At 50.4% G+C, this 27,682-nt stretch overlaps 1 protein-coding gene across 1 annotated transcript in view; it reads right to left on the minus strand.

The window, feature by feature from the left end:
• Positions 1-405: 405 nt before the first annotated feature.
• The window catches only part of MUC4 (mucin 4, cell surface associated), a gene marked incomplete at both ends in the record, with an annotated part of 30,393 nt that continues 3,116 nt past the window's right edge, over positions 406-27,682 (minus strand). Inside the window, 23 exons of the mRNA XM_080696537.1 lie at positions 406-598; positions 1,483-1,645; positions 5,327-5,562; positions 5,637-5,701; positions 6,806-6,879; positions 7,190-7,363; positions 8,476-8,717; positions 8,770-8,924; positions 10,145-10,326; positions 11,698-11,835; positions 14,036-14,266; positions 14,615-14,641; positions 14,717-14,818; positions 15,114-15,281; positions 15,649-15,736; positions 16,207-16,415; positions 16,965-17,084; positions 17,709-17,834; positions 17,956-18,135; positions 22,299-22,387; positions 23,890-24,020; positions 26,030-26,185; positions 26,931-27,092. Coding sequence (XP_080552663.1) covers positions 406-598; positions 1,483-1,645; positions 5,327-5,562; positions 5,637-5,701; positions 6,806-6,879; positions 7,190-7,363; positions 8,476-8,717; positions 8,770-8,924; positions 10,145-10,326; positions 11,698-11,835; positions 14,036-14,266; positions 14,615-14,641; positions 14,717-14,818; positions 15,114-15,281; positions 15,649-15,736; positions 16,207-16,415; positions 16,965-17,084; positions 17,709-17,834; positions 17,956-18,135; positions 22,299-22,387; positions 23,890-24,020; positions 26,030-26,185; positions 26,931-27,092 — 3,411 coding nt within the window. The remainder of the gene's footprint in view (positions 599-1,482; positions 1,646-5,326; positions 5,563-5,636; positions 5,702-6,805; positions 6,880-7,189; positions 7,364-8,475; positions 8,718-8,769; positions 8,925-10,144; positions 10,327-11,697; positions 11,836-14,035; positions 14,267-14,614; positions 14,642-14,716; positions 14,819-15,113; positions 15,282-15,648; positions 15,737-16,206; positions 16,416-16,964; positions 17,085-17,708; positions 17,835-17,955; positions 18,136-22,298; positions 22,388-23,889; positions 24,021-26,029; positions 26,186-26,930; positions 27,093-27,682) is intronic.

A 27,682-nucleotide genomic window follows, 5' to 3' on the forward strand; every position in this document is an offset into this window, starting at 1 on the left:
TTTTAATCAAAAGTAAACCAGAGAGTTTTGTGTGCAAAAACATTTTGGTAAACTTAGAGCCAATGACCCCATTAACGACGTGTGTGTGTGTGTGTGTGTGTGTGTGTGTGTGTGTGTGTGTGTGTGTGTGTCTGAGAGCCTGCTGTTCACAAGGGTCATGTCCTCCTGTGGATGTCTGTGTGAGGAGCCAGCCATTGCCGTATTGGGCCTTTATGGCCCCTTCCTGCGCATGTAGGTCTACTGATCAGGTAGGATCTTGTTTATTCCCATTCTTCATTCTTCCTGAAGAATTCCGTATCACCTTTCATCTTCCCCTTCCAGCCTCCCAGAAACCATGGCGGTGCGGATGGGATGGGTTCTGAGGTCTTCTAGGCCAGCCCCCCCCCCCCCCCCGGGGGCGAGGCCTCAACTTGAGTCCAGGGGGTAGGAGTACTTGAACGCGGAGCCGCCGCAGAAGCGCAGGACCACAAACACCCCAATTCCCAGCAGCAAGAGGGCGCCCAGGGCCCCAAAGAGGATCCCGAAGAACGCGCCGAGTTTCATGCTCAGGTACTCACAGCGCTCGCCCCAGGACGTGTAGATGGAGAAGGACTTACAGCTGGGGACAGAGAGGGAGAGCCGTCAGGGGCCGTGAGGTGGGGGCGCGGCCCACCCCCGCTCTGCTGCTGCGGCCAAGGAGCTTGTCCAGGGCAGGCTGGGCCTCCTCACTGGGGAGAGGGACCTCAGCCTCTGGTGTGGACCTTAAACACGTGGGTGTCACCTGGACTCAGCTCCATCTGGACCGCGGGAGTGGGGAGGATGGAGGCTGACCACAGGTGCGCAGGTGCACTCACAAGCCCCGCCCCCGAGGACAGGGCTCCGCCCCCGAGGACAAGGCTCCGCCCCAACTCAACTTCCCCCTTCTTTGAGCAGTAAAGCATGGGGAAGGTGGGGGGTACTGAGGTGACAGGCGGCTGGGGTGTCACTGCAGCCTTGCTGCTGGCCTTGTGGGAGTCGCTGGGATGGTTAATGAATGGAGGGGGTCGAGGAGCTATTTTACAGGGCCTCTCTAGACAGAGTACTCTTAGGGAAGGGCAAGGCTGGCCCCAGACACAGGACAGTGGGATCCTTTCTCATGAGGGGACAGCAGAGTATCGCTCTCAAGGAGCCCAGTGAGGTGGAGAAGTTTGACTCAGGAGAGTCAAACTATTTAACCTACTGAGTAGGGTCCTTATGTCTCTAAACTGCAGTGTTCTCATCTTCAAAATGTTCAAAATACCAGCCTGTGGCTGGTATGAGTCTCAGAGGTAAGAGAACGTCTTTATTCTCCACACGGGGCAGGAATGCACAACTTTCTCATTTCCCTGGTCCCTGTTCTCTCTAGTTGCAAAGGAAGTCATCCCAGCTTTGCAATGGAGAAGCACCATGGTGTTCCTGGACCCTCTGCAGAGCCTGGTGGATTCCCCAGCCCTGCCTCCCACCTCCTGCCAGGGGCCTACAAACCTGCAGTGTGGCCCAGAGGGCAGGTGCTGGCACTGGCCTCCGTGGTAACAGTGGCCCTGGCTGCATGGGGACACGCAGGAGACGCCGCTCTCGGGGCTGTAGACCAGGTGGTAGCCTGTGTAGCCACTGCATTGGAAGTACTCAGCCAGCCTGCTCATGTCCACTGTCAGGGACAACAAAGCAAATGATTAACATTAAGTTCATAACTTTTCAGTAACGGATTCCATCTTCAGGCATTTATCCTGTGAAATAACTGGAAGAGTGCATAAATACATATATCTATATATTTAATAATATACAAATACATGTGTATGTATTTATATATAAATAATCTGGGTAGTCAGATCAGCATGGTTGATAAAATCAATGTTTAACAGAAGAGGGTCTTGGAAGATAAGTTACTGCATATCCTTACCGAGGAAATAACAGCTCCAAAGTATGGAAAATATATTAGCAAAGAGCATGTGCTTTGGAGTTGGCCAGATCTGAGTTGAAATTTAAACTCTGCTGCTACTAAGTTATAATTTAGGGAAATATTCTTAACTCTTTCAGACTCAATTTTCTTCTTCTTATTATTTTTTATACTTAGATTGAACCCAGGGGCATTCTACCTCTGAGGTACACCCATATCCCTTTTTATTTTTTATTTTGAAATGGGGTCTTGCTGGGCATGGTGGGACATGTTTGTAATCCCAGTACTTGGGAGGCTGAGACAAGAAGATCCAGGTTTGTGGCCAGCCTCAGCTACTTAGTGAGGCTCTCTGAGACTTAGTGAGACCCTGCTTCAAAATAAAGAACAACAACAACAAAACAATGGGTCTGGGGATATAGCTTGGTGGTAGAATGCCCCTGGGTTCAATCCCTAGCATCTCACACACACACAAAAAAAAAAGAAAGAAAGAAAAAGAAAAAGAAAATAAAAAAAAGAGAAAGAAAGAAAAGAAAGAAAAGAAAAAAAAAATAGGGTCTTGCTAAGTTGCTAAGCCTGGCTTTGAACCTGTGATTCTCCTGACTCAGCCTCCCAAGTACTGGGATTACAGTCACGGGAGGACCAGCCAGTTTCCTCATCTGTTAAAGGACATTATAATAATACATTTACATGCTGTGAGATTTAAGTGAGATACCATATTCAGAGTACATAGTACACCACTTGACACAGTAAGTGCTCAATACAGGAACTATTGCCAGGCGTGGTGGCACACACCTATAAACCCAGTACTTGGGAAGCTGAGACAAGAGGATCAGAATCAGAAGTTCAAGGACAGCCTCAGCAATTTAGAATGCCCCTGGGTTCAATCTCCAGCACCAATAAATAAATAAATGAATAAATAGATAAATAACATAGTAACTATTATCATAATTTTAAAAATATATTATGACACTATATTCAACTATATCATTATAAAATAATGCATCAAATGGGAAATGTGTGCAATAGATGAGGTATTGTGTTCATCACTATTTAATTGTAGGCTATCAAATAAAAAAATCAGAAGCCGGGCATGGTGGCGCATGCTTGTAATCCCCGCGCTTGGGATGCTGAGGCAGGAGGATCGCACAGGTTCAAAGCCAGCCTCAGCTACTTAGTGAGGCTCTCAGCAACTTAGTGAGACCCTGTTTCCAAACAAAGTATAAAATAGGTCTGGGAGTATAGCCTGGAGGTAGAAAAGCCTCTGGGTTCCACCCCCAGTACCACAAGAAATAAAATAAAAATAAAAAATAGGGCAGGGGATGTAGTTCAGAGGTCGAATTCCCCTGGGTCCATCCCCAGACCCCGAAAAAAAAAAAAAATCAGTGTGTGGGATGCTCTTTCCTAGCATAAGAGAGTTAAGAGAGCTAAGAGAGTTAAGAGGGATATGCACAAAATAGTGTCATCTCTAGGAATTGGGGTTACAGGGTATCTCTCTCTCATGTGTTTCCTAAAGTTTCTGTAATAAATACATGATATTTGTATAATACAATTTGTGGCTTGGCTTGGTGGCACCTGTAATCCCAGTACTTGAGAGGCTGAGACAGGAGGATTACAAGTTTGCAGCCAGCCTCAGCTACTTAGTGAGGCTCCCTGCAACTTAGTGAGACCCTGTTTCAAAATAAGGAATAAAAAATAGGGCTGGGGATGTAGCTCGGAGGTAGAATGACCCTGGGTTCAATTCCCAATACCACAAAAAAATTTTAAAAAGTGATTTTTTTTTTCTTTTCTTTTCTTTTCTTTCTTTTTTTTTTTTTTTTTTGGTGGTACTGGGGTTCCTGGAAGCCCTTCTATCTCCGGGCTACACTCCCAGACCTATTTTTACATTTTTATTTGGAAACAGGGTCTCCTAAGCCAGCGCGCGCGGCTGGCTTCGAACCTGCGTGATCCTCCTGTCTCTGCCTCCCAAGCGCGGGGATTACAAGCGTGCGCCACCACGCCCGGCAAAAAAGTGATTTTTTTAACAAGCATCATAGTCAGGACGGAGGTCATTGCTCCCTTACTGCCACACCCTTACCCCGGGCCCCAACTCCCCAACAGACAGAAGTTGTGAGGGATTTTACCTTGTTGCCCAGGAGGGAAGAGGCGCAAACTGTATTCTAGAAGCAGCTCTTGCCTGGTCCTGGACTCAGGTGAGTGAGCGGCTCTGTTGTACTGGGAATAGTCACTGTCCCATTACTCTGCCCCACTCCAGAAAATAGATGGGCTAGTCCTTGTTCTCTTTGATTCACGTTTCCGGAGAGTGGAAAGGGACCTCAGAAATCCCATGTCATTTTCCAGATGGGATTATGGAGGCCTGACTTGGGGGGAAGTCCTTGCCCCAGGGGGGTATCTCCACCCCCGGCCAGTCTCCAGTTTCCAACTTCCAGGCAAAGGGCAAAGGTAAAGGTGATGTTGTTGTGTGTGTTTAAGTGCAGTGGCATTTTAAGAAAAGTGTGAGCAGTTTTATTAAAGGAAAGAAAACCATTAGCAGCAACAGTCAGGAAGCCCAGCTTGGGGTGACTGCTGTGTGAAACTTCTCCTGTGGAGCATCACCAGCATTTTGTGCCCCTGCTCGGAATCTCAAAGGCTGGTGAGTAAAATTTCTCTCAGAGATTACAAACAGCCATGCGTGGTGGCGCACGCTTGTAATCCCTGAGCTTGGGAGGCTGAAATAGGAGGATCACACAGGTTCAAAGCCAGCCTCAGCTACTTAGTGAGGCTCTCAGCAACTTAGTGAGACCCTGTTTCCAAATAAAATATATATATATAAAAATAGGTCTGGGAGTATAGCCTGGAGGTAGAAAGCCTCTGGATTCTACCCCTAGTATCACAAAAACAAACCAAAACAACAACAACAACCAAAATGAAATGAACTTGCTTCTTGTCTGGGGACTGCCCATTGAACATTTTTCTTTTTCTTTCTTTCTTTCTTTCTTTCTTTCTTTCTTTCTTTCTTTCTCTCTCTCTCTTTCTTTCTTTCTTTCTTTCTTTCTTTCTTTCTTTCTGTACTGGGGGTTGAAACCAGGGGCATTCTACCTCCAAGTTACACCCCCAGCTCTAATTTTTATTCTTTCTTTCTTTATTTTTCTGGCACCGGGGATTGAACCCAGGGGTATTTTACCTCTAAACTGCACCCCCAGCCCCATTTTTAATTCTTTATTTTGAAATAGAGTCTCACTAAGTTGTGGATGGCCTTACTAAGTAGCTGAGGCTGGCCATGAATCTGTGATCCTCTGGTCTCAGCCTCCCAGGTACTGGGATTACAAGCATGTGCCATCATACCCGGCACAGGACACTCTTCTACCCTAAGTGTGTGTGGCCTGAAGATCTGCGCAGGCTCCCTCTACCCACTCTCCCAGCTGTCTCACTGTTTCCCCAAGTAGAGCTACTCACAAGCGGTCACGTCGTCCACATCTTCCTGGGAGATGGGGTAGAAGGACACGTTGTTCCTGGGCTCCTCGCTCCTCTTCTGCCTCCTTCTCTGAGCCCGGGGGAGGAAGGCGTCCACCACGGCCTCCCGCAGCTGGTGGTTCAGGAAGTGGATGACGGGGCCTCGAGTGCGGTACTGGAACTCCGAGACGACAGTCCAGTGCTGAATGGAGTTCCCCGAGGCAGGTGCTAGGAGATGGCTGCAAGGGACAGTGAGGGCTAAGGGGTGGGGAGATAAGACACGGGGGTCCAGACAGGGCAGTCTTATACTCACTTTTTTTGCACGAAGCTGTTCTGGAAGAAGGCCTGAACATCCAGCGTTCTCAGTCTGTATGCCACCTGGGATGGAGGATGGGGAACAGGAGGGTGGCGTGGTGGTGAGGCCCAGTCCAGCGAGGACACCTCGCCCACTGCAGTGCCTTCATCCACCCCAGGCTGGTTCACCTTGAATGTGAGCCCAGGATCGCCACAACACCCCTATCTGCACCCCTGTGCTCCAGCCTAGTTCAGTGATGGCGTGGGACCTTGCTGAATAAATGCTTGTTGGCGAGTGAAAGACTTTACATTCTGCCCCCTCCCCTCTCTCACATTACTAGGGGAGAATCTCAAAATGAATGGCCCCTGCCTTGCCTCTGACCCCCGGTTCACCAACTCAGCCCGCCCCTCGTGTGTGTTACAGGCCAGCTGTGTAGCCAGGCCTCGGGATGGCCAGGTGCGGGGTTGTCAAGGTGAACTAGGAATAGTCTGAACTCAAAGAGTCCATAGCCAGGGCAGTAGACAAATGGCAACAGGTTTCTCCGTTGCAGGTGTGGAATGGATGGTAGTAAGGCTAGTAATAGTGGTGACAGTTTTCAAATGTATGTTGTGCTTTGGGTACTATGCTAAGAGCTTTAAGTGCATTATCATTTAAACCTTGACACAACCTAAGACACAGGTACTATTATTTCACCGATTTGAATATACAAGCCACTAAATAGCTGGTTTAAGGTTGATTATACCTGCCCTAGCTAGCAAGTGGTGGGGCAGGGATCTGAACCCCACATTTAGGATCCTGGAGCCTCAGGCACTCAGTAACTAGGCTTCTTTGGGGACAAGAGGAGGGAGCCCCCGGCTCCCTCTGAGACGTCTGGGAAGAGGTGAAATGCCTGCTGTGCTTCTCCCTTATGATACCAAAGGAGTGCTGGTCTTGAAGGACAGTTGGAGGCAGAGGCTAGGTGACTTGACGCCCTAGACTCAGCTCAGGGCGAGCTGGTGATTCTAACCCCTCTGTGGTCTCTATTCCAAGGCGTCCTGACTTCCTACCGCTCCCCCAGACCTCCCCTGGGTAAGAGGCTCCAGTATCTTCTGGCCATCGAATTTAGACAAAGACACATGAGTGCTGGTCCAGCTCTGGTCCGAACCCGCTAGGATCACGTTGCCCTGGAGCCAAAACACAGCACTGACCGAGGCATTGACATCCGCTTCAGAGGCGCCCTCGTCTTCACTGAGGAAGAGCCGGATGGTTCTTAGGGGAAGCTCTGGGGATGGAAGAAGCAGATTCATCATCACCTCTTGGTTTGCCAGGCTTATCCAAGAGGTCTGCCCATCCTACAGTGATGGCGCTCACTGGCAGGTCTCCCGACCCCAGCGCCCCTTCTATCATGGCCAGGGCTTCTGTGGCTCCCACCCCAGTGAGCCATAAGGCCTCTGCAGATGGCACAGGCCACAGTCCATGCCACGACAGTGGCCCTCATGGCCTCCCATGGGCTACCGCTGACCACGCTCAAGAAGAAGCCAGAGACAAAGGAAGAGTGAGGTGGGGGTGGCAGGGCTTCTATCTGGTTATACCTTTACGGATGGTTGGGGTGAAATTGTTCCCAGCCACGAAGCAGCGGTCGTCGGTGAAGGCTTGCGGGCAGGTGCACATGGGCTGGCAACCCCGAGTCTGGGAGATGTAGCAGTGGCCGTGGTTGTAGCAGTAATTCACAGGACAGGAATAATTCCAGCAGAGTGGTGGCTCCTCTAAAGGCGCAGGGAGAGCAGGGAGGTCAGCAAACCCCGCTGGGCAGTCGGGAGGCAGGGCAGACATCAGTGACATTCGTCCTCCGGGGACTGACGACTCTGGAGAAGTCCCAGGACACCTCGGTTTCTTTCTCCCACTGCCTGCTTGGTTTGCGTTCTGCGTGTGGCCACTCTGGCCCTGAACTATGCTTCTCCCCTTTCCAGGCATTTCTCTGCAGGGCAACCCCCTTCCTCTGCCAGGGAGGTATGCACTTCCCCAGAAGGAGTGGTATGTTATCAGATACTCTGCATCAGAGAAGAACCCTCACTTCCTTGACTTCCTCCATTTGTTGATTAATTGCTTGCTTGATTGATTGATGTGGTATTGAAGATTGAACTCAGAGGCATTCTACCTTCGAACTCACCCCTAGCCCGACTTAATTTTAATTTGGAAACAGGGTCTCATTAGGTTGATGACAGTCTCACTACTTGCTGAGCTGACCTCGAACCTGCAATCCTCCTGTCTCAGCCTCCCAAGTACTGGGATTAGAGGCATGCACCACCATGCCCGGCTGACTTCCTCCTTTCTACTAGGCTGGGGTTCTGCCGGCTCCGGCCTCTGCTCAGAAGGCACGGTGGCCTCCTGATTTGGGGCAGTCGTCGGAGGGTTGGGAGCGGCCTCCCTCTTATCTCCTTCATGGCGACTGCAGTGGCTTAGGGGTGGAAGGGCTGTTGGACTCAGAGGAAAACAAGGCACCTCTGCTACCAGGTTCCCCATGGCAGTTTCTCCAAATGGCCAACCTGTGAGATGCAGAGACCCTGGGCCTGGAGTGGCTGCAGATTCCGGAGGAGCCCCAGGGCCTCAGCCGGCCTCTGGCTCTTAGCCTCCTCCAGACCATTCCAGCCTTGGGCTGGGGGTTTTCATTGGTGCCTCAGGGCTCTCTGCCCTGCCCCACCCCTCTGCCTGTGTGGCTCTTCTCCCTCAGCTCTTTACCCAAGGTTCCTATGCTGAGCATCCTAAAGACTTGCTAGGAAAGGGAGGCAAATGGTTGGCCTCTGGCTGATCCAGCTGTTGAGATGTTTGCCAGCCTCCGAGCCTCCTCCCATCATGGCCCAGTTCCTTTCCAGCTCACCTGCACAGTGTCGCCCGTCCCCTGTCATGTTCGTGGGGCAGGGCCCACAGCCTGTCCCAGGAATGCACTGTACTTCTGGGAAGCACTGCTCGGTGCAGGGGTCCTTGGAGCGGTTACAGAAGCGGCCGGAGGTGTCCCCATCACATTTGCAGCTGGCCATCTGGAACGGGTTGCTGATCACTGGGTGGCAGTCTAGCAGCTGGGCCATTGAGGCCTCTGGGTGTCCCTGCATGACTCCTTTGCTGTGAGGACCCGTGGGCCCTGAGTCCTTGCCTCAGTTCTACCAGCACCTACTGAAAACCTTCTTGGCTGGGCCAGGCCCACAGGTCCTGCCTAAAGCCACGCCGCGCATTGCCCACGCTGCCTCCCTCGGCCACGCTCCACCCTGAGCCCCTGCCTGCTGGACAGCAGCGCCTCCGCCTCTGCCCACTCACCACATCTCCAGAACCCTTGATATGGGAAGGAGAGGAGGGAAAAAGGGGAGAAGAAACTCAGATGGGCAAGATTCATGAATATAGACCAACCATTTTTGCCTAGAAACTTAAACGGAGAGGAATATCTCCGAACCAAAAGAGATGCTTTCTAAGATGGAGGGAGAGAGTAAAAGAGAAAGCAAAGACCAGTGTGGTGGTTTATATCTAATCCTAGCATTTGGGAGGCTGAGAGAGGAGGGTTACAGGTTCAAAGAAGCTTTAGCAATTTAGCGAGACCTTGTTTTAAAACTAAAAATTAAAAAAGGGCAAGGAGTGTAGCTTGGAGGTAGGAATATCCCTGGATTCAATCTGCAGGAAAAGAAAAAGAGAAAGAAAGAGAGAAAGGAAGAAAGAAAAAAAAAGAGAAAGAAAGAGAAAGAAAGAAAGAAAGAAAGAAAGAAAGAAAGAGAAGTAAAGAAGAAGACAGAAAAAAGAAGACAGAAAGCGAACACAAAGGAGCCTGGGGTGACACATCCTGCATTCCCAGTTCTTGGGAGGTTGAGATAAGGAGGGTTGAAGCAACTTAGCATTGTGCTCAGCAACCTAGCAAGACCCTGTTTCAAAATAAAAAATAAAAGGGCTGAGGATATAGCTCAAAGGTGTAACACCTCTAGGTTAAATTCCCAGTGCCACCAAAAAAAAAAAAAAGAAAAAGAAAAAAAGAAAGAAAGAAAGAGAAAAAGGAAGAATAAAAAAAGAAAAAAAGAGAGAGAAAAAAAGAGGGACCTGTGTGTCTCTTCCTAGCACTGTGCTGCTGAGACCCAGGAAGGAAGATCTGTGCTCTCTGGGCAGAAGGCCCACAGTGGCCGTCTCTGGAAGGCTCCTCCTGGTGGGAGCATAGCATAGCACAGCACAGCACAGTGTCTCCCAGGCAGAGCTGTGCTGAGGACCAGCCTGTACTCCTGCCCAGGGAGCTCAGGGTGCCTTCCCACCCCACACCTCCGTGCCACATAAGAAAGGCCGAGGGGAAGTTTACTACCAGGCTAGCGGAATGAGAGGCGGCACATAAAAACTCAGTTGAGCTATGAGCAAAACAGAAAGTTCTATCCTTCACACACGGGTCTGTGGCCTGGGGTTGGTGCCTGCATGCGCCCTCACCACGGTTCCCTGCCTGGTGACGTGCACCTTGCCCAGGAGAGGCTGCTGCCATCCCTTGAGCTCCCGTCCTTCCCTCCACACAGCACTCCAGCGCTCACCTCCAGGGAGGAGTTGCCCACCCGGCTGGTCTGGTTGTACAGACACTGGCTCTTGGCGTTGCAAAAGCAGGCCACGGTCTTGGGCTGGAGCACGGAGAGCAAGTTAGTCTTGGTGCTTCTTGAGAGAATTTCCAGAGTGAATGGTTCTGCCGACTTTGGTGTCCACAGTAGAGTCCCATTCTCTGTCCAGGAAAGATGAGGTTGTTGAGGGCTGGGAGCCTGCTCTACTCTGTGCTCTGATGCATCTTGGTACCTGATACCTCAGTTGCTGCCGCCCCTCAAATCTCATCAGGTACCTCCTTTGAGCAGGACTCATATCCTGGTCATGTTTCCAGGGAAGGAGGTAGCGCTAGCCCAACTTACTGAGTGTCGCTGGGACTGCACAAAGGGGGAAGCCATTTGCCCCGGAAGAGAGCCTGCTTGGGCCTGTGCTGGGATGGGATGTCCCGGGAGATGGAAGTGAAGTCCGGGATCCTCCTGACACTTCCCCAGGTTACACTGTAGGCACCAACCCGCTTTGCCTTGAAGAGGCCCCATCCCTCGCCCCGATTTCTCCCCACCCCACCCTTTTCACCACAGGACCTTTGAGCCGCTACCCACTCAGACATCAGACTATGGATAAACAGTGCTAGATATCTTCTGATCAAACCTGTCTTTGTGTTTTTCAAGAAAATAGGAAAAGCCTCCTTAAAAGGGCGGGTTGAAAGGAGCTGATGGTAGGCGATGGACTGAGAGAATTTCCAAACAAGTAACTTGCAGGCCAGCACTCTTCAGGAGGGGAGCCAGGAGGAGAAGAAAATCTCCTGGCACCTTTGTCTTGCACCAGGGCAGATGTCACATGGAGTAAAAAGGACGCAGATAAAGAACCCCCACCACCAGCACCCTGCACAGAGTCAGAGCTCAGAATAAGGGCTCCAAGGGTTTGATTCAGCAAAGAACAGTCACCAGCGTAGTTAGTTTAGGCAGTAGAAGGAAAGCCACACCCCTTGTGCTTTGACCTGGATCAAGCATGACGTCCCGGTGGCTGCAGGCCTGGGGGTCGCTAACACCATTACTGAGAGGGAAAGACGAGCTGTGCGTGGGCCCCGCACAGAAAACCAGGCGAGGCGAGACAAAGCCACGTACACACACTGACCAACAGAAAACGGCAAGAAAAGCACCACAGAGGGTGTTTTTATCTCCTTAAATTTTGTCCCATGTTATAGCCTTCTTTGCACAGACATGAAAACGTCATAAACTCACAATTTTCAATTGTTGTGTGCTTGACTATTCTGGTAATTTGGTGAATGCTTAGTGACGATGAAAGATGGTTGCATATTAATAGGGGAAGATTAAAGGGTCTTTGGGTCAGCTGTGCCCAGTGTCAGTCTAGCTGTCTGTTTGCTGGGGTTGGGGGACCTATCTGAATTATAGGTATTGTTCCTAAGAAATGCTGACCTTGGAGATTCAGATGGAAATGTGACGGGCGCTGGGAGGTCAAGAGCTGCAAAGTGACCAGTTTGACTCTGACTTCATCCTCTACCCACCCTGTCCCCACTCCCAAAGACTCGTACCAAAGAGCTCCAAGTCAGTGTGGTTCTCTCCCAGAGTAAATATGACATCCTCGGAGTTGCTGGTGCACTGAATCCTTGTGGTCTGATTCTTGTAGGCTTCAACTCTATCGCAGCCTCTGATGGAGGGCGGGAACTGATCTGAAATACAAAAAAGAGACTGGATCTGAGACAGGATCTGGGAAGGGAGGGAGGAGTGCCTTTTTTTTTTTTTGCGGGTCTGGGGATGGAACCAGGGGCATTTGACCTCTGAGCCACACCCCTGTGCCCTATTTTTTATCTTTTATTTTGAAACAGCGTCTCACTATGTTGCGGAGGGCCTCACTAAGTAGCTGAGGCTGTCCGCGAACCACGATCCTCTGGTCTCAGCCTCCTGAATGTTGAGATTATAAGCATGTGCTACCACGCCCGGCTTTGAGGAGTACCTTTCTCCTTTCTCTGTTCCTGATTTGTGCAAGGCATCCCCAGGCCTGTGACTCACCTCTGGAAGCAGGAATCACCCTGTGTCCCTGCCCTACACCTACGCAGAGCACACTGGCCTGGGACTGCCCACCTGCCCAAACTGTCAGTCTCTCTCTATCTCCTCCTTAAACAGGAAATTTTCAAGTTTTTTTTTTCCTTCACAGAGCACCATGGTGGGCCTAGAGTGAAGTGAATTAGAGGGCAGAGATGTTGAGTCATCACAGTTTTATCTTTGGAAAAGGGCTGAAAACCATGTTGTCAGTGTCTAGATGGGCACTGCATTTGTCTGGAAAAAGAGAGGCAGGCAGATCTCTATCATGGACTGCGTCTTGGATCCCTGCTATTTCCATTCGAATGTTCAGTCATTTAACAAATATTTATTGAACGCCTAATGTGTAGGCAGCTCTGTTCTAGGATAAAGCAAGGAACAAGTAGTGAAAAAAGAAACCTATGAAAATTACAAATATAACTGGGCGGGGTGGTGGACACCTGGAATTCCAGTACTTGGGAGGCTGAGATAAGAGGATCACACATTCAAGGTCAACCTCAGCAACTTGTTGAGACCCTGAGCAACTTAGTGAGACACTGCTTCAAAATAAAAAATAAAATAAAATAAAAAGGGGAGGGGGTGTAACTCAGAGGTAGAGTGCCTCTGGGTTCAATCCTTAGTAACCCCCCATTATAAAATATATGTAGTCATAAGTAGTAAAAAGTAATAAAGCAGGAAAGATGAATAGGAGGCACGGGTGAATAGAAAGTGTGGGTGAACGTGAAATTTTAGATAGGGTCACCAAGAGAGGCCTCGCCGAGCGAGGGACATGGAAGGAGGGCGGGCGCCAGCCTGTGGCGGGGCTGCCGGGGAAGGGCTTTCCAGGGAAGAGCGTGGCATGTGCAGTCCCCAGGCTGCCAGTGAGCTTGGTGGCTGAGGAACTCTGAGAAGCCAGTGGGGTGGGAGTGCAGGGAGTGCAGTCCAGGGCCCGGCTGACGAGGGCCACCAAGGCCTCTGAGCTGAGCGGGCTGGGGAGTCTCCACATCCTCAGAGGGTTCTGAGCAGAGGAGGAAAGTGAAGGACGCTTCACTTTCGCCTGCACATGTCTGCTGGGCGGCTTAAAGCAGCTGGAAGACTAGGCATCTCTGCCTCCAAGTTGCACGTCTCCTTTGCTCTGAGTCACCTGGGATCCCCAGAACAAGTTTGATGGACCAACATCTGTGATGAGTATAAGCTGCTCCCCCTACCCCCGGAGCAGCAGCTTTCTTATCCCTAACAAAGCCCTGCCTTGTCCAGTCCCGAGATGATGACGGATCAGACCACACCTGACCGAGATCCCCTGCTTTGTCTCCATTGTGCAAAAGCAGAACCCTTGCTCTCATGCCCCTTTCTACAAAATCTCCAACTCATCGTCGGCCTCTCGAAGACAAGGCCGAGGATGTGGGTCCCCTGTCTTCCCAGTGTAGCGACACTGATTGAAGTTCTTTCCTCTTTTTACCATGACTTCCTCTGCTTGGTGTTTGGGGTGACACCAGAAAATGATTTGTTGGGCCCCCAGAGTCAGGCCTCTGACTGCCATAGGACTCTGGCAATAGTAACAACCACAAAATGAGCCATTACAGGAATACAACTGAATTACATCTATAATCCTAGTACTTGGGAGGCTGAGACAGGAGGATTGCAGGTTCAAGACCAGCCTCAGCAATTTAGTGAGTCAGCAATTTAGTGAGACTCTGTTTCAAAACAAAACTAAAATGGGCTGGGGTGTGCTCAGAGGTAGACTGCTCCTGGGTTCAATTTCCAGTACCACAAAAACAAACAAATAGGGGGGGAAAAAGGAATAAATGTGAAGCCTTAAAGGTGTGTCCCTTCCTAGCCTTGACTTCTTACTGAGGGTGCCGTTCATCTGCTGATAACTTTCAGAGAACGTCTTGGTGTGAAGTCCAGTGCTTTCGTCTCCAGTGGCCCAGATGTCGTAGATGCACTGCTGATCTCCGTTACATGCAGAGGTCAACTTTTCATCCAAGGAGTGGTTTCTCAGTTGGGAATAGAAGACAGGGGTGAAGTTGGAAGGCACAGGGTTGTCCCTCTTGCCAAGGAGGCCCGATCCCTTGATTTCCCCTGTAACACGGGTGGTGATAAGTGGTGCCAGTGAGACATCTTTTGTCTGTGTCCAGCCCTCACCCTCACTCAGGCAGGGAGGGGGCGGGCAGGGCCAATGTGGCTTCTGGCTTCTGTAGTTTTTTCCTTTTTTGGGGTGCTGGGGATTGAAATCAGGCTTTTGTGCATGTTAGACAAGTGCTCTACTCCTGAGCTACACCCTGGCTCCAGCTTTCTGGATTCTGCTCTGGATTCTGAGCAAAGGCCAGAGGACCACCCCTGCCCCCTGCCCTCTCTTTCCAGTAGAGACATGCAGGTAAGATGGTAGGGGGCACAGCTGGGTTGGCTGCAGAATCCTCAGGCCCTTACCCGGGATGGAGGTCTGGTCCACAGAGGCTGAGGGAGACATCATACACAACCCTTATCCATGCCTCCCCCATGTGCCCTGAGGAGCCTGAGGCTCAGACTCACAGGTCATTCCATAGTGAAAAAGGGTCTCCTCGGAGCTCTCTCGGGGCACGGTGGAGCCATTGGGCATGGTGAAGTCATCTTCTGGATTGTTGTTCCAGACCCCTGAGGGACAGAGTGGGAAGTTGGCTTCCAGGGGAATGTGGCTCTGCCTTCCCTGAGGAGCATCCAGCTGGTCCGTCACCTCTAGTCTCCATCCAGGCCCCCAGGAGGAGGGGGAGGTTGACCTCACACCCTGCCCTCTCCTTTAGGGAGGGAAGGAAGATGGGAGGCATGTGGAAGGCAAGGGGAAGGGAAGGGTGGATAGACGTGGGGATGGGAGGAGGGCTGGGCAGGGATGTCCATGGCCCTGGGGAGGGCCAGCTGCCTCCCTCTGGGGCTGCAAGTGCCTGCTTCTCACCAAGGAGGCCCTCTGTGCGGTTTTGATACTCCTTTGGGAGGCTGGAGGAGGCATGGAGGATGTTGGAGAGAGCCATCACGGAGATGGCCACCATCCCATCGAAGCTGGCTGAGACCAGGGAGCCATTGCGGGTCAGCAGGACTCCGGTGGCATTGAATAGCTCCAGGTCTAGAAGATGGAGGGCAAGGGAAGAGATGGTGGTGCTGGCACACAGCAGCCCCTGAGGCCTGGCAGCTGCAAAGGCTCAGGATGGAGATGAGACTCCGAGGATGTTCTGAGACCGCCTCATCTAGTGGCCCCCAACCAGACACCCAGGTCACCCTCGAGCCTGCGCTGGCCCCTCTTCCTGGGGCCTGAGGTCAGGGGCTATCTCAGCACTGGGGGAAGGAGAGGGGCGAGGAGGGAGAGTTGAATGCACTGTGCCTGGTGAGGATGATGCTGGCACTGCTGCCGATGGGACCTGGCCACTGCACTGCCCCCTCCTCCCTCCAACACGCGGGGCGCCCTGCTGACTGGCTTGGGGACGGGGTCCCACCTGGGTCTTCTTGCTGCATTTCAAATGTCACTTGCTGGTTATTGTGTAGGACACGGATAGTGTTGTTGGACTCCAGGAACCACTGAACCTGGAGGGGAAGTGAAGGGGGCTTCAGCCTGACTGGCAGGTGGAGCAACGGTCCAGAAGCAAGGCTCTGGAGAGCAACTCGGGACCAGAAGCCTGGGCCCAGGAGAGGGAGAGGGCAGCAATGGGAGCTCGGCACCGGCCAGTGCATTTCTTCGGTTATTTCACCAAAACCTCAGGACATCCCTGTTGAGGTAGGCAATGTTTTCACACCCATTTAACTATAAGAAAATCAAGACACTGGAGGCAATTAGTTTTTCAAAGTGAAGCAGCTGTGAGGAGGAGGAGCCACGACCCCAGCCCTGCCTTGAAGGTTTACTCGGATTTCCCCACCGGCAGGATATGTCCTTCCTCCCTCCGCCCTCTATTCCTGTTCCTTGTTCTCTTCCTCCTCCTGGGCCTCTGTGTCCAGCCCAGGTCCCTGAGGGGCCTCTGGGAGGGGGTGCAGGGATCCCGGGGCACTGTCTCACTCACGGTGATGGGGTCCAGGCTGCTGGAGTTGTACTGAGCAGCAAAGGCAATGAAGTTGGTGGCCTGGGCAGAGCCAGTCTGGGCAGTGCGGCCCTGCAGCTGGAAGGAGGAGTTCCCGTCCCAGCCCCGGACCAGCAGGAAGTCCCCCAGCCCATTGAAGGTATAATTGGCACCATCCAAAGTGGTGAGGTGAGGGTCCCCAAATGCCCAGCCTGGAGAAAAGGAGAGGACACATTAGCAAACCAGGGCCAGGGTCTGACATTCCCCACTGCCCGCCAGCAAGGGCATCTGTCTAAGTGGACAAACCTGGGGGTATAGGACCTGTGAGTTCCTCCCCATCTTCAACCCTTCCCTGTCCCTGTGTACAAAGCCTCTCCAATGCTGGGCATGGTGGCACACACTTGTAATCCCAGTACTTGGAAGGCGAGACAGGAGGATGCACAGGTTCAAAGGCAGCCTTAGTTACTTAGTGAGGCTCTCAGCAACTTAGTGAGATCCTGTTTCCAAATAAAGTATAAAATAGGTCTGGGAGTATAGCCCGGAGATAGAAAAGCCCCTGGATTCCACCCTCAGTACCACCAAAAAAACAAAATAAAACCAAACAAACAAAGCCTCTCCATTTGCCATCAGCTTCACACTGGGATTGTCCCCATCTTCCCTTGGGACCACAGCTCTGCCTCTGGAATCTGATCTTCTCGAACCCCAGGGTCCACCTCCCGCAGGTCACCAGGCCACCCTTCCCTCTATGCCCTGACCCTCACCGAGCCGTGGGGGCTGGTACCCAGCACAGCTGATGCGGGGCCTCCGTGTTTGGTATAGGGTGCAGAAGAAGGGGTTGTCGTTCCAGCGGCAGCACCAGTTCTGTGGCTCTAGCTCCTGGTCTGTGGAGAACGGGTGCATATTAGGGGTAGGGGTGAGGCCCTAGAGCTGCAAGGTGGCATGAGGGGCAGGAGCACACCGCGGCTCACATCTTGCTCTGCTCGGTGACCTTTGGTGATGGACCAGCTGCTGTCTCCCTGGCAGGTGCCTCGTGGTCTCTAGGCAGGAGATAAGCAAACTTGCTTTCTTGAAGGGTGTTGTGCTGAGTCCCACAGCTCTCAAGGAGCTGAAGTGGGGAGGGAATGGATGATGGCATGGGGACAGTAATGGTGGGAGAAGAGGATGGGTGGACACCCTTTCCCCAAGCTATCCATGCTCTACTCCCTTGGAGGGTCTCTGTGGGGAGCTGACTGTCTTACTCAGATAGTCTGCTCATGTGGGCCAGGAATGGGTCAGATCAGATACTCTCTTCTGGCCTAGAAACCTGTCCCCGCTCCAGGCTGGGGCCGTGGGGCCAAGCGGAAATGGAGCAAGTGACACTTGGCCACAAATCGCTAGAATGCCAGCTGGTGAGGATGGAGGACACCTCCTAACTTCACAACATCGGGGACTGAGGGCCAGCGGGGAAGGAGCTGGGAGGAGATGGGGGCGAGAGGCTTCCTGTGGAGGCCCGTGGACTCACGTACCCAACTGCCAGGGACTCTGCACACTCCAGCCTTCTCGAAACTCTCCCCAGCGCCCGTAGCTGCAGCACACACCACCTCGCCAGGAGGAGAAGCTGCAGAGCTGTCTGCTGCTGAAGCCCCACCAGCCTGTAAGGAGGCCAGGCATCCTCAGGTCAGGCTGGGGGGCTTTGGGTGGGGGTGGGATGGGAGGGACTGAGGATGCCTGGGAATGGGTGGGGTAGGGGTGATGGGTGGAAGGAGGAGTCACCTGTGAGGATGGGCTGGAATCGAAAGTCCCATCGTGCCTGCTGCCAGGAGCAAGGACAGGAGATCTGGTTCCAGCCCCAGCTAGGCCACTGAGGCTGGCTCTTCCACCAGGCCAAGCACTTGAGACGGTAGTTGGGCCTTTCTTCCCTGTGCAGTGTGTAGACCTGCAGACCCCGGAGGCCTGGAGAAGCAGGGGAAGAGGGCTTACCCCAGGGCCTGGGGCCGCCTGCTCCGTGTCAGCTCTAGGGTCAACCCCAACTCACGAATGCAGCCCCCATGCCACTTGTGCCTCTCTGGGATGGAACTCAGTTCAGGTTTCCAGTCATTCCTTCCCCAAGGCCCCTAGGATATGAGCTCCAAAGCCCTGGAATCTTGAATCTTAGGGTGAAATCCTGGGACGACTGGAAGTTGGAGAGGGAGGGTGGCAGTAGATGGTCAGGCTGGGCTTTGGCTCCTAGCCAATTAAAGTGAGGCTATTCTGGGTCTTTTGTACTTCGGTATAAAGGCTTTTATCTTTGATTCTCTTTAGGCACTGTATTATATTTATTGATTCCTACATATTGAACCATTCTTGCATCGCTGGAAAGAAACCTACTTAATCATGGTATATGATCTTTTTAATGTGCTATTGAACTCAATTTCCAAATATTTGGGGCTTTTGCATCTATGTTCATCCCTGATATTGGCCTGTTGATTTCTTTTTTGTTTCCTTGTACCTTTGTTAGGTTTTGGTAGCAGGATTATATTGGCTTTGTAGAGTTTATTTGAAAGGGAGGAACCCTTTCTCTTCTATAGGATAGTTTGAGGAGATAGTTTGGTGTTAGTCTGGTAAAACTCTACAGTGAATCCATCCAGTCCTGAGCTTTATGTTGTTGGGAGACTTTTATTACTGCTTCAATCTCATTACTTAATGTTTATGTATTTATGTATTTATTTATGTATTTATTTATGTATTTATTTATGTATTTATTTATTTATTTATTTATTTATTTATTGGTGGTACTGGGGTTCCTGGAAGCCCTTCTACCTCCGGGCTACACTCCCAGACCTATTTTTACATTTTTATTTGGAAACAGGGTCTCCTAAGCCAGCGCGCACGGCTGGCTTCGAACCTGCGCGATCCTCCTGTCTCTGCTTCCCAAGCGCGGGATTACAAGTGTGCGCCACCACGCCCGGTTACTTAATGTTTATTAATTTAGCTTTTTTTTTTTTTTTGGTACTGGGGATAGAACCCAGGGGCATTGTACCTCCAAGCTACTCCCAGCCCTATTTTTTAGTCTCTCTTTTTCCTCCCCGCACCCCCCAGTACTGAGGATGGAACCCAGCAGCATTCTACCTCTGAGCTACACCCCCAGTCCTATTTTTTTTAATTATTTTTTTTGAAGCAGGGTCTCACTGAGTTGCAAAGGGCCTTGCTAAGTAGCTGAGGCTGTCAGTGAACTGTGATCCTCCTGTCTCAGCCTCCTGAATGCTGGGATTACAAGCGTGCACCACCATGCCCGGCTTATTTATTTAGTTTTTTTTTAATAATATCTTTTTGGCACACTTTTAAAATTTTTCCAATTGGAAAAATTTTCCAATATAGTTTTTCAAAATATTCCCTTTCATCTCTAATTTTATTTGAGTCTTATTTTTCTTTCTATGGTTAGTTAGTTATAGTTTATTAATTTTATCTTCTCAAAGAACCAACTCTTGGCTTCATCGATTCTGTGTATTATTCTTTTAGTCTCTACTTCATTTATCTCTGCTCTGATCTTTATGATTTCTCTCCTACTGATTTTGGGTTTGGTTTGCTCTTGCTATTCTAAGACTGTGAGATGCCTCGATAGGTTATTCATTTGAACGATTCTATTTTTCAAATGTAAACACTCAATGTGATCAGTTTCTCTATGGCACCGCCTTCCTTGTGTCCCACGAGTTCTGGGATGTTGTGCTTCCATTTTCATTTGATTCAAGGGCTTTTAAAATCTCCCCTCTGATTTCTTCAGTGGCCCATTCATCCATTCAATACTGTGTTGCTCAATTTCCATGCATTTGTATAATTTCTGCAGTTGCTCTTGCTGTTGACTTCTGGTTCCATTTCATTGAGATCAAATAAGATGCAAGAAATAATTTTAATTTTTGAATTTGTTGAAACTTACTTTGAGCCCAATATGTGGTTTATTTTAGGAAAATCCCATGTGCTATAATGTGTATAAATAATATACGTATATGAAAATATGTGTATATTTTGTGTATATTCAAAATGGTATATATTCTGTAACTGTTCAATGGAGCATTCTATAGCTGCCTGTTAAGTCCATTTGACCTAAAATGTAGTTAAATTCTAGTGTTTCCTTGTTGGGTTTTGTCTGGGTGACCTATGTATTGGTGAGAGTGAGGTACTGAAGTTACCCACTGGTATTGTATTGGGGGTCTGTCTTTCTCTATGTCTGGTGGTGTTTGCTAAAATTCAGTGCTCTGACATTCAGTGCAATGATTGTTTATAATTTATAATCATTATGCCTTCTTGATGCATTGACCTCTTATTGATACCGTGACCTATATTGTCTCTTCTAACTGATTTTGCCTCCAAGTCTATCAAGTGTAAGCATAGCTACTCCTGCTTGCTTTTAGATAGCATTTGCTTGGAATATCACTTTCCATTCTTTCTCTATGAGTCTGTGTATGTCTTTGCAGGCGGTGAGTTTCTTGTAGGCAGTTATATTGTTGGGTTTTATTTTCTAATCCATTTGGCCAGTCTGTAGATGCCAACTTTGGAAGGAAAAAGTAACTGGGAGGAGAAACGTGGTGTGTGTGTGTGTGTGTGTGTGTGTGTGTGTGTGTGTGTGTGTGTGTATGTTTATGTGTGTGTGCGTGCATGCGTGTGTGTATGTTCATGTGTGTTCATGTGTGTTCATGTGTGTGCGTGTGTGTGCGTGCATGTTTGTTCATGTAAGTGTGTGTGCGTGAATGTGAACTAGACTTGTAATTCACTGGAAGTTACATGCTACAAATTTTAATCCAGCTGTAGGGTCTAAAGGAGGCTTCAGAGCCCAAAAAGACAATGTCTGAGATTTTGATGCGGTTACTACTCAGATGAAGAAATGATAGGTATTCCTGCAATTTGTTAAGGTTTTGAAAAAAATAATCATTGCTTATGATGGTCTGTACATGTACCTTCTCCTCAATGGCCTGCTGTCAAGAGAAATTCATCAAATATTCTTCCCCAATTCATTCTCTCTCTCTCTCTCTCTCTCTCTCTCTCTCTCTCTCTCTCTCTCCTCCCTCTCCCTCTTCCTTTCCTCCCCCCCCCCCCGCCTCTCTCTCTCATGAGATACCCCTAGGTCACAGCAGATGCATCTTGACAGAAGGGCCCTGAGGTGGCAGGACAGCTCTCTCCACCAGATGGTGCCCATGATTTGACTTAGCTTATGTTTCTGATGGCCAAAATCTTTGTCACAGAACAAATGGAGCTTGATTTACTCTCCAAAATTTACGTGGCTAGCTTCCGATGCTAAAACAGTTTTGCTCTACCACATTCTGGTAAGCCATAATTTCTTTCCCTTGGGGCCTCCACACATTACATTAAGTGTTGAGGGAGGTAACATGGTTTGCCTCTAACGTCTTTTTACCAGAGTGGTAGCTCTTTGAGAGCCAACATAGTTGGTCTTTTCCCTCTTTCTCCCATTTTTCTAGCTGTTAGCACAGTGTAGTTGACTGGTTGAAGGTCAGGTCCCCAGGGCTCCTCTTGGTAGATTCTCTGAGGAAATCTCATCTGGGCTCCTGTTCCAGTTCTGGGACAAGATGTCTGGAGTATTGCCTTGACCTCCTCTTTCTTTTTTTTTTTTTTTTTTTTTGCGGGTCTGGGGATGGAACCCAGGGGCATTCGACCTCCGAGGTACACCCCCTGCCCTATTTTTTATTCTTTATTTTGAAACCGGGTCTCACTGAGTTGCAAAGAGCCTCACTAAGTAACTGAGGCTGTCCGCGAACCGCGATCCTCCAGGTCTCAGCCTCCCGAATGCTGGGATTACAAGCGTGAGCCACCACGCCCGGCTTAGAGTATTGCCTTGACCTCCTCTTTCATATCCTCACCTCCCACAATGCCCCTGTCCTCATTTCTAGGATCTGGATCCACACCGATAGACCGTGTGAAATTGGCTCATCTGAGGAAAGAGACAGAGCCCCAACTGAGACTACACTGTGTCTGAGGGTCTTGAAGGTATGCGTAGGCCGTCACCTGTGAGGGAATGCCTTTCAGGATGGCGGCAAGGTGAAGGATCTGCTCTCTAGGATTGCCATGGCAGACAGAGTGCAGAACAAGACTGAGATGGCTCAAGTATGATAAGGTGGTACTTTTACCTAATCTGGAATTCAGGAATTGATCCGGACGATACTTCTCCTTCACGGGCTGGGACATCAGAAGGCTATTTTCAAAATACCCATCTGCACTGCAGGCAAAGGAAAGACGCTCAGGCCTCTGTCACACATAGGTTCTTTCTTCTCAGTTCAAAGTGACTCCATCATCCAGCTAGTCAGACAGACAGCATTTGGTCCCCCTGGCCAGCAGCTGATAGCCTATTACTAGGTTGGCCAGCTGGGCAGCCAGCCTGGATCACGGAGTCCCAGTACCAATGAGGAGGAGAAGAAGATGGGCAGGGTGGAGGGGCTCCGCCCTATCCCACATCTGATCACCGACTGCAAGAAACCAGCCAGTTCACTTGGCCTTGAGACAGGGCTGAAAAACCAGCAACAGTGAGGTCTCCTTCCTGTTTCTTTTCCTTAACCTAGGGATAGGGAGGACTGTCCTGTGGGGGTCAGCACATTGCAACAGCTTAGTGCTGGTCTCTGGCGTCAGACAGTCATGGAGACAACTGCTGATTCCTTACTAGCCTGGCAACTGTGGGCAAGGTACTTATTCTCTGATTCCCCATTTTTACATCTGGGCCAAAGGGATTGTGGTGGCATCTACCTCAGCACTGTGAGGATTCAGTGCAGTAACACCCGTCAGTCTCTCAGAACCGAGAAAGGCCCCAACACAATGCCGCTGCCACCACCACTGTCCTCAGTGGGGGCCGGGCACAGGAAGCCTGGAGCGGCAGCCTGACCCTCGCTCCAGGGTGTGCCACAGAGCACTGACCCCCGATCCTTGCTCCTCCACGACACACACTGTGTGACACCTCCTTTGGGTCTACTCGGACGGTGTGAAACTGCTAGCTAGGACAGTAACTCCACTCCTCTCTCCTTCACAGCACATCAGAAAGCAAGTGGAAATGATGTAATGATGGGGCGGCCTGCACACGGCCTGATGTAAGAGAAAACTATTTGCAGCAACTATCAGTAACAACATGTGACCTTCACCATGGACTGCCACACACCATCATGAGGTTGGGAACTGTTAGGTCAGAGGCCACAGTCATCTCCAGCCCCCTCCCTCCACTCTCTGGCTCCATCCAAGTGGCCGGCTACCCTGGGTAGGTGGGGAATTCTCAGGAAGACAGGAAGGCAGTTTCCAACCTCAGACGTCAGGGTTCAAATCCCCACCTTGCCACTTCCTAACTCTAACTTTGGGCAAACTGCTTACCCATTTTCCTCTCCATTCCTTTTTCTGTAGAATGTGCATCATAAATGGTATCTACCTCATGGGGAGATTTTGATAATCAGTGAAGTAATGTACATGAAATGTAGTGCCTAAATGTTGCCTGTTATTATGGTATTTGAGGAGTTGAGAGAGGTCAACCAATATCAATGGAAATCAAGGAAATCAAAGCCAAAATTATCGCGGTGCACAGAGACTGAGATAGGAAAGACAGCAGGGTGAATCGGGGATCTTTCCAGAAGCTAGACTTGAGACGCTGAGGGAAGTAGAGCCGGCGTGAGTCCAACACATCAGCGAGGAAGGGCCACGCCTCGTCCCAGGGATGGGAGCACATGCTAGCCACTCCCGTCCTACCTGGTAAAGCCCATGAGGACCCGGTTGCCCCGGTGCTGGTTCGTGTCCCACAGCATCCCACCGCTCTGGTAGAGAAACAGGGCGTAGGACCTGCTCCCGTCCGTGGAGAGGATGGCTTGGTAGGTGTTGGTCTGGAGGTTGATGGGGACAAACATAGGGATGCCTAAGAAGGTCTGGGGTCTCCTCCCTGACGCCCCCACATGCGCATCACCTCTTCTGGGTCTACCTAGAGCAAAGGCCAGGGCTCAAAATGCTGGCAAGTTTGCAAGCGGGTAGGGTGGCATTTGCTGTGGGTGTCACAGCACCATTGTGGATTTTCCTTCTTTGTGACTATTTCCCCCCCCCACCCCCCGCCAGGGAGCAGAAATAAGGGCTATGGTCACCATCTATTTAGAAGAGGGTTTGTAAGAGAAAACTTCAGGATCCTGAGAGATTAGGCAAGACACCAAAGCACTGAGAGGCTCAGTTAGTTTAAGAACATTGTCCAGCCGGGCGTGGCAGCGCACGCTTGTGCTTGGGAGGCGGAGACAGGAGGATCACGCAAGTCCGAAGCCAGCCGCGCTGGCTTAAGAGACCCTGTTTCCAAATAAAAAAGTATAAAAATAGGTCTGGGAGTGTAGCCCAGAAGTAGAAGGGCTTCCAGGAACCCCAGTACCATCAAAAAAAAAAAAAAAAAAGAACATTGTCCAGATAGCCCTCCACGGTGTGGAGGGCCTGCGGGAGGGTGGTTCTCGGAAAGCATGTGCCTTATCCAAGGTAGGTAATCAGTGACTTTTTGTTGAGTGAATGAAGACAGAAGTGACTTTACTTACTTATTTTGGTGCTGGGGAATGAACCCAGAGTACTGTGTTAAATAGCCAGTTTGGGGTCAGAGAAAGCATGGCTCCCAGCCTGGTTTTACCATTTGTTGGCTGATAAGTTTAGCAAATTGCTTAACCTCTTTAACCATTGTCCTCCCCATCTCTAAAATGTGAATAATATCAGGCTGAGCCAAGCTATGGTTTTGGACATAGTTTGATTGTATCTCCTTAAAGGTATATTTAAGGTTTGCTCCTCAGGGTATTGAGAGGTACTGGAATATTTATTTATTTGTTTGTTTGTTTGTTTTGTGTGTAGTACTGGGAATGGGACCCAGGGGCTTTTCTACCTCCAGGCTATACTCCCAGACCTATTTTATATTTTATTTGGAAACAGGGTCTCACTAAGTTGCTGAGAGCCTCACTAAGTAGCTGAGGCTGGCTTCGAACCTGTGCGATCCTCCTGTCTCAGCCTCCCAAGTGCTGGGATTACAAGTGTGCCCCACCACCCCCGACATGTACTGGAATGTTTAAAAGATAGGGCTGAGTGGGGTGTCCTTAGGTCACTGGGGACATCAGCAGTTTTTGTGTAACCCTTTGAATTATCTTGACAGGTTGCTATAAAGGAGTGAGTCTAGCCAACCATGGAACCGCGTGCCTGTAATCCAAGTACTTGGGAGTCTGAGACAGAAGGATTGCAGGTTTGAGTCTGGCCTCAGCAATGTAGTGAGATCCCAGTTAAAAACAAAAAATAAAAAGGGGCTGGGGGTGTAACTCAGATGTATAATGCTCTCAGGATCAATCCCCAGTATTACACCACACACACACACACACACACACACACACACACACACACTCGGAGCAAGCCTGCCCCCTCATCCTCTCTGGTCCCAGTTTGACATATAATCATTTCCCTCAGCCTCCTACCATGCTGGTCATGCATGACGTAACGTAGGCTAAAGGTGGCCCTTGCTGAGCCTGTGCTGTGCTATTTGGTCTTTCAGTCTCTGGAATTGTGAGCTAAATAAACCTCTTTTCTTTATAAGTTGTCTGTAAGTAGTCAGCTGGCAAAAAGTTGACTAAGCTATATGAAAATGTCAATGGCCAGACATTTTTTTTTACCAAAGTGTCATTTTCTGTTCTTGGCTTGCTGGGCTACTGTGACATCATGTAAGAAAGGCCTGAGTCAGCCTGGTCCAGGGCACGTGCTCTGCAAACTGTGCCATGGTGGGGACTGCTATAATCAGAAATCTTTCCATGAGTCTAGAGGAGTAGCCCCTACCTGGGATTCTAGGATGTCTGACCCCAGAAGGCTCACAGGGAGCTGTCCATGGTCCACTCACCCCGAAGGTCCACTGGGCAGGATAGGCGTGGGCATTGACCCACGTGACTTTAAGGGTCCACTTGGCTTTGTAGTTCCAAGTTTTTGTGAACTTATTAATCCAGATCTCCACCTGCTGGACTAGTGGATTAGACTCATCATAGAGCGTCTCGTACTCCTAGGAAAAGAAGGCAGATAAGAGCAAGGAAATAGGGGTCCTCTTCAACAGCTCAGAAGGTCCCCTGCTTCCTGCTTGGGGATCTGGCTCTCCTTGGTGCCCCATCCTGCCTTTCCTATCACGGGCTGCATTTTATAATGAGATATTCTGACCTAAAGACCGATTCAAATCTGGACTGCAGGAAAACTTGGGGTACATGGAGGGGGGAGCAGGTCCCAGCCCAGAAACTCTAGGCCTCTGGACTTGAACTCATGTATCTCTTAGCTCAAAAGGGCTCAGATGGCGTGACTGGGCATGCCCGTCTCTACCTCCCCACGTCTGACTGGCAGGTCCTCCAGGACAGACACCTGTCTCCACCTTCGGAGCCCCTGCAGTGCCTTTTTGGTGGCAAAGGCATAAGACGCATTTGCTGCAGTGGCCTTCGTGACATGCTTCCACTGGCTGGAATTTTTGCTCCAACCGGGAGCACAGGAGGAGCCCTGCTCGACTCAGGCTGTTAGGATGCACCCTCGACAGCCTGATATCAAATCAAATCCTGAACTGCCAACCGCATTCCTGCAGGTCTTCCCACGGTCAGATTGGGGTATTCCTGAGTTATTTACCCTTCCTTCTCAGCATCCTTCCTGCCCGCACAAACCCAGGAGGCGATGGCAGTACCACTCCCAGTGCCTTCTGTGTGACCCTTTGTCTTTCTTGGCAGATTGCAGGGTGGGGGATCCTGACTTTCAGGCTTTGAAAGGCTCACCTGGTAAAATATGGCTCCCCTGTGGCTGGAAAAGTCAGCATCAGCCCAGAACGGAGCCACCATGGCCACAGGCTCCCGTCCTGTGAAGCCTCCTGGGGGTGGGTTGGGATAGAAGATAAGCTGGTCTGATTCCGGAAAAATGATCAGGCCGTCATCTGTGAACTGAGCACCAGGGTTCTTGGTTATCATTTGGGGAGGGAGGAGGTGGGTGATGTCCTAGCCTAGGGCTGGCTTCTCAGAAGTGTCACCCCCTAGGGCCTCTCTGGGCAGAAGGTCAGAGATGTCAACCAACCCCGGAAGGTGACCTCATCTATCCCCAGACTTCTGGAAGAGCCCTTGACGTAGTAACCTCATGAACACTCTTCATTCTCAGGACAGTCTTTGAGTCTGAGGGTGATGGGCTGTGTCCTGTCTCAGTGGTAGACCCTTAGCTCTAGCCCAGTCCTGCAGAGTAAATCCCCTCAGCCCCAACCCAGAGCCCGTCACCCACCAGACAGGGCTAAAGGAACTGACACCCTTGCTCCTAGTGCTGCGTTCCTACATCCTGAATGAGGTCCCTCCCTGAGGGCAACAGGGGCCTGGTCCAAGTTGGAGCCATCTCCCAGACAACATGGAGACAGAGACCAGAGACTCAGGAAGTAATCACAGAAAGCAGTAACAGCACTCAAACCGGTTGAGTTTTCCAAGTACAGCTGCCTGTTCAGAGGAAGGTCCTGTGAAGGCGGCGGTGAGCTGACCAGGCACTGCTCTCT

Source organism: Muscardinus avellanarius, assembly GCF_963383645.1.
Source record: "Muscardinus avellanarius genome assembly, chromosome: 5".
Taxonomy (NCBI): Eukaryota; Metazoa; Chordata; class Mammalia; order Rodentia; family Gliridae; genus Muscardinus; species Muscardinus avellanarius.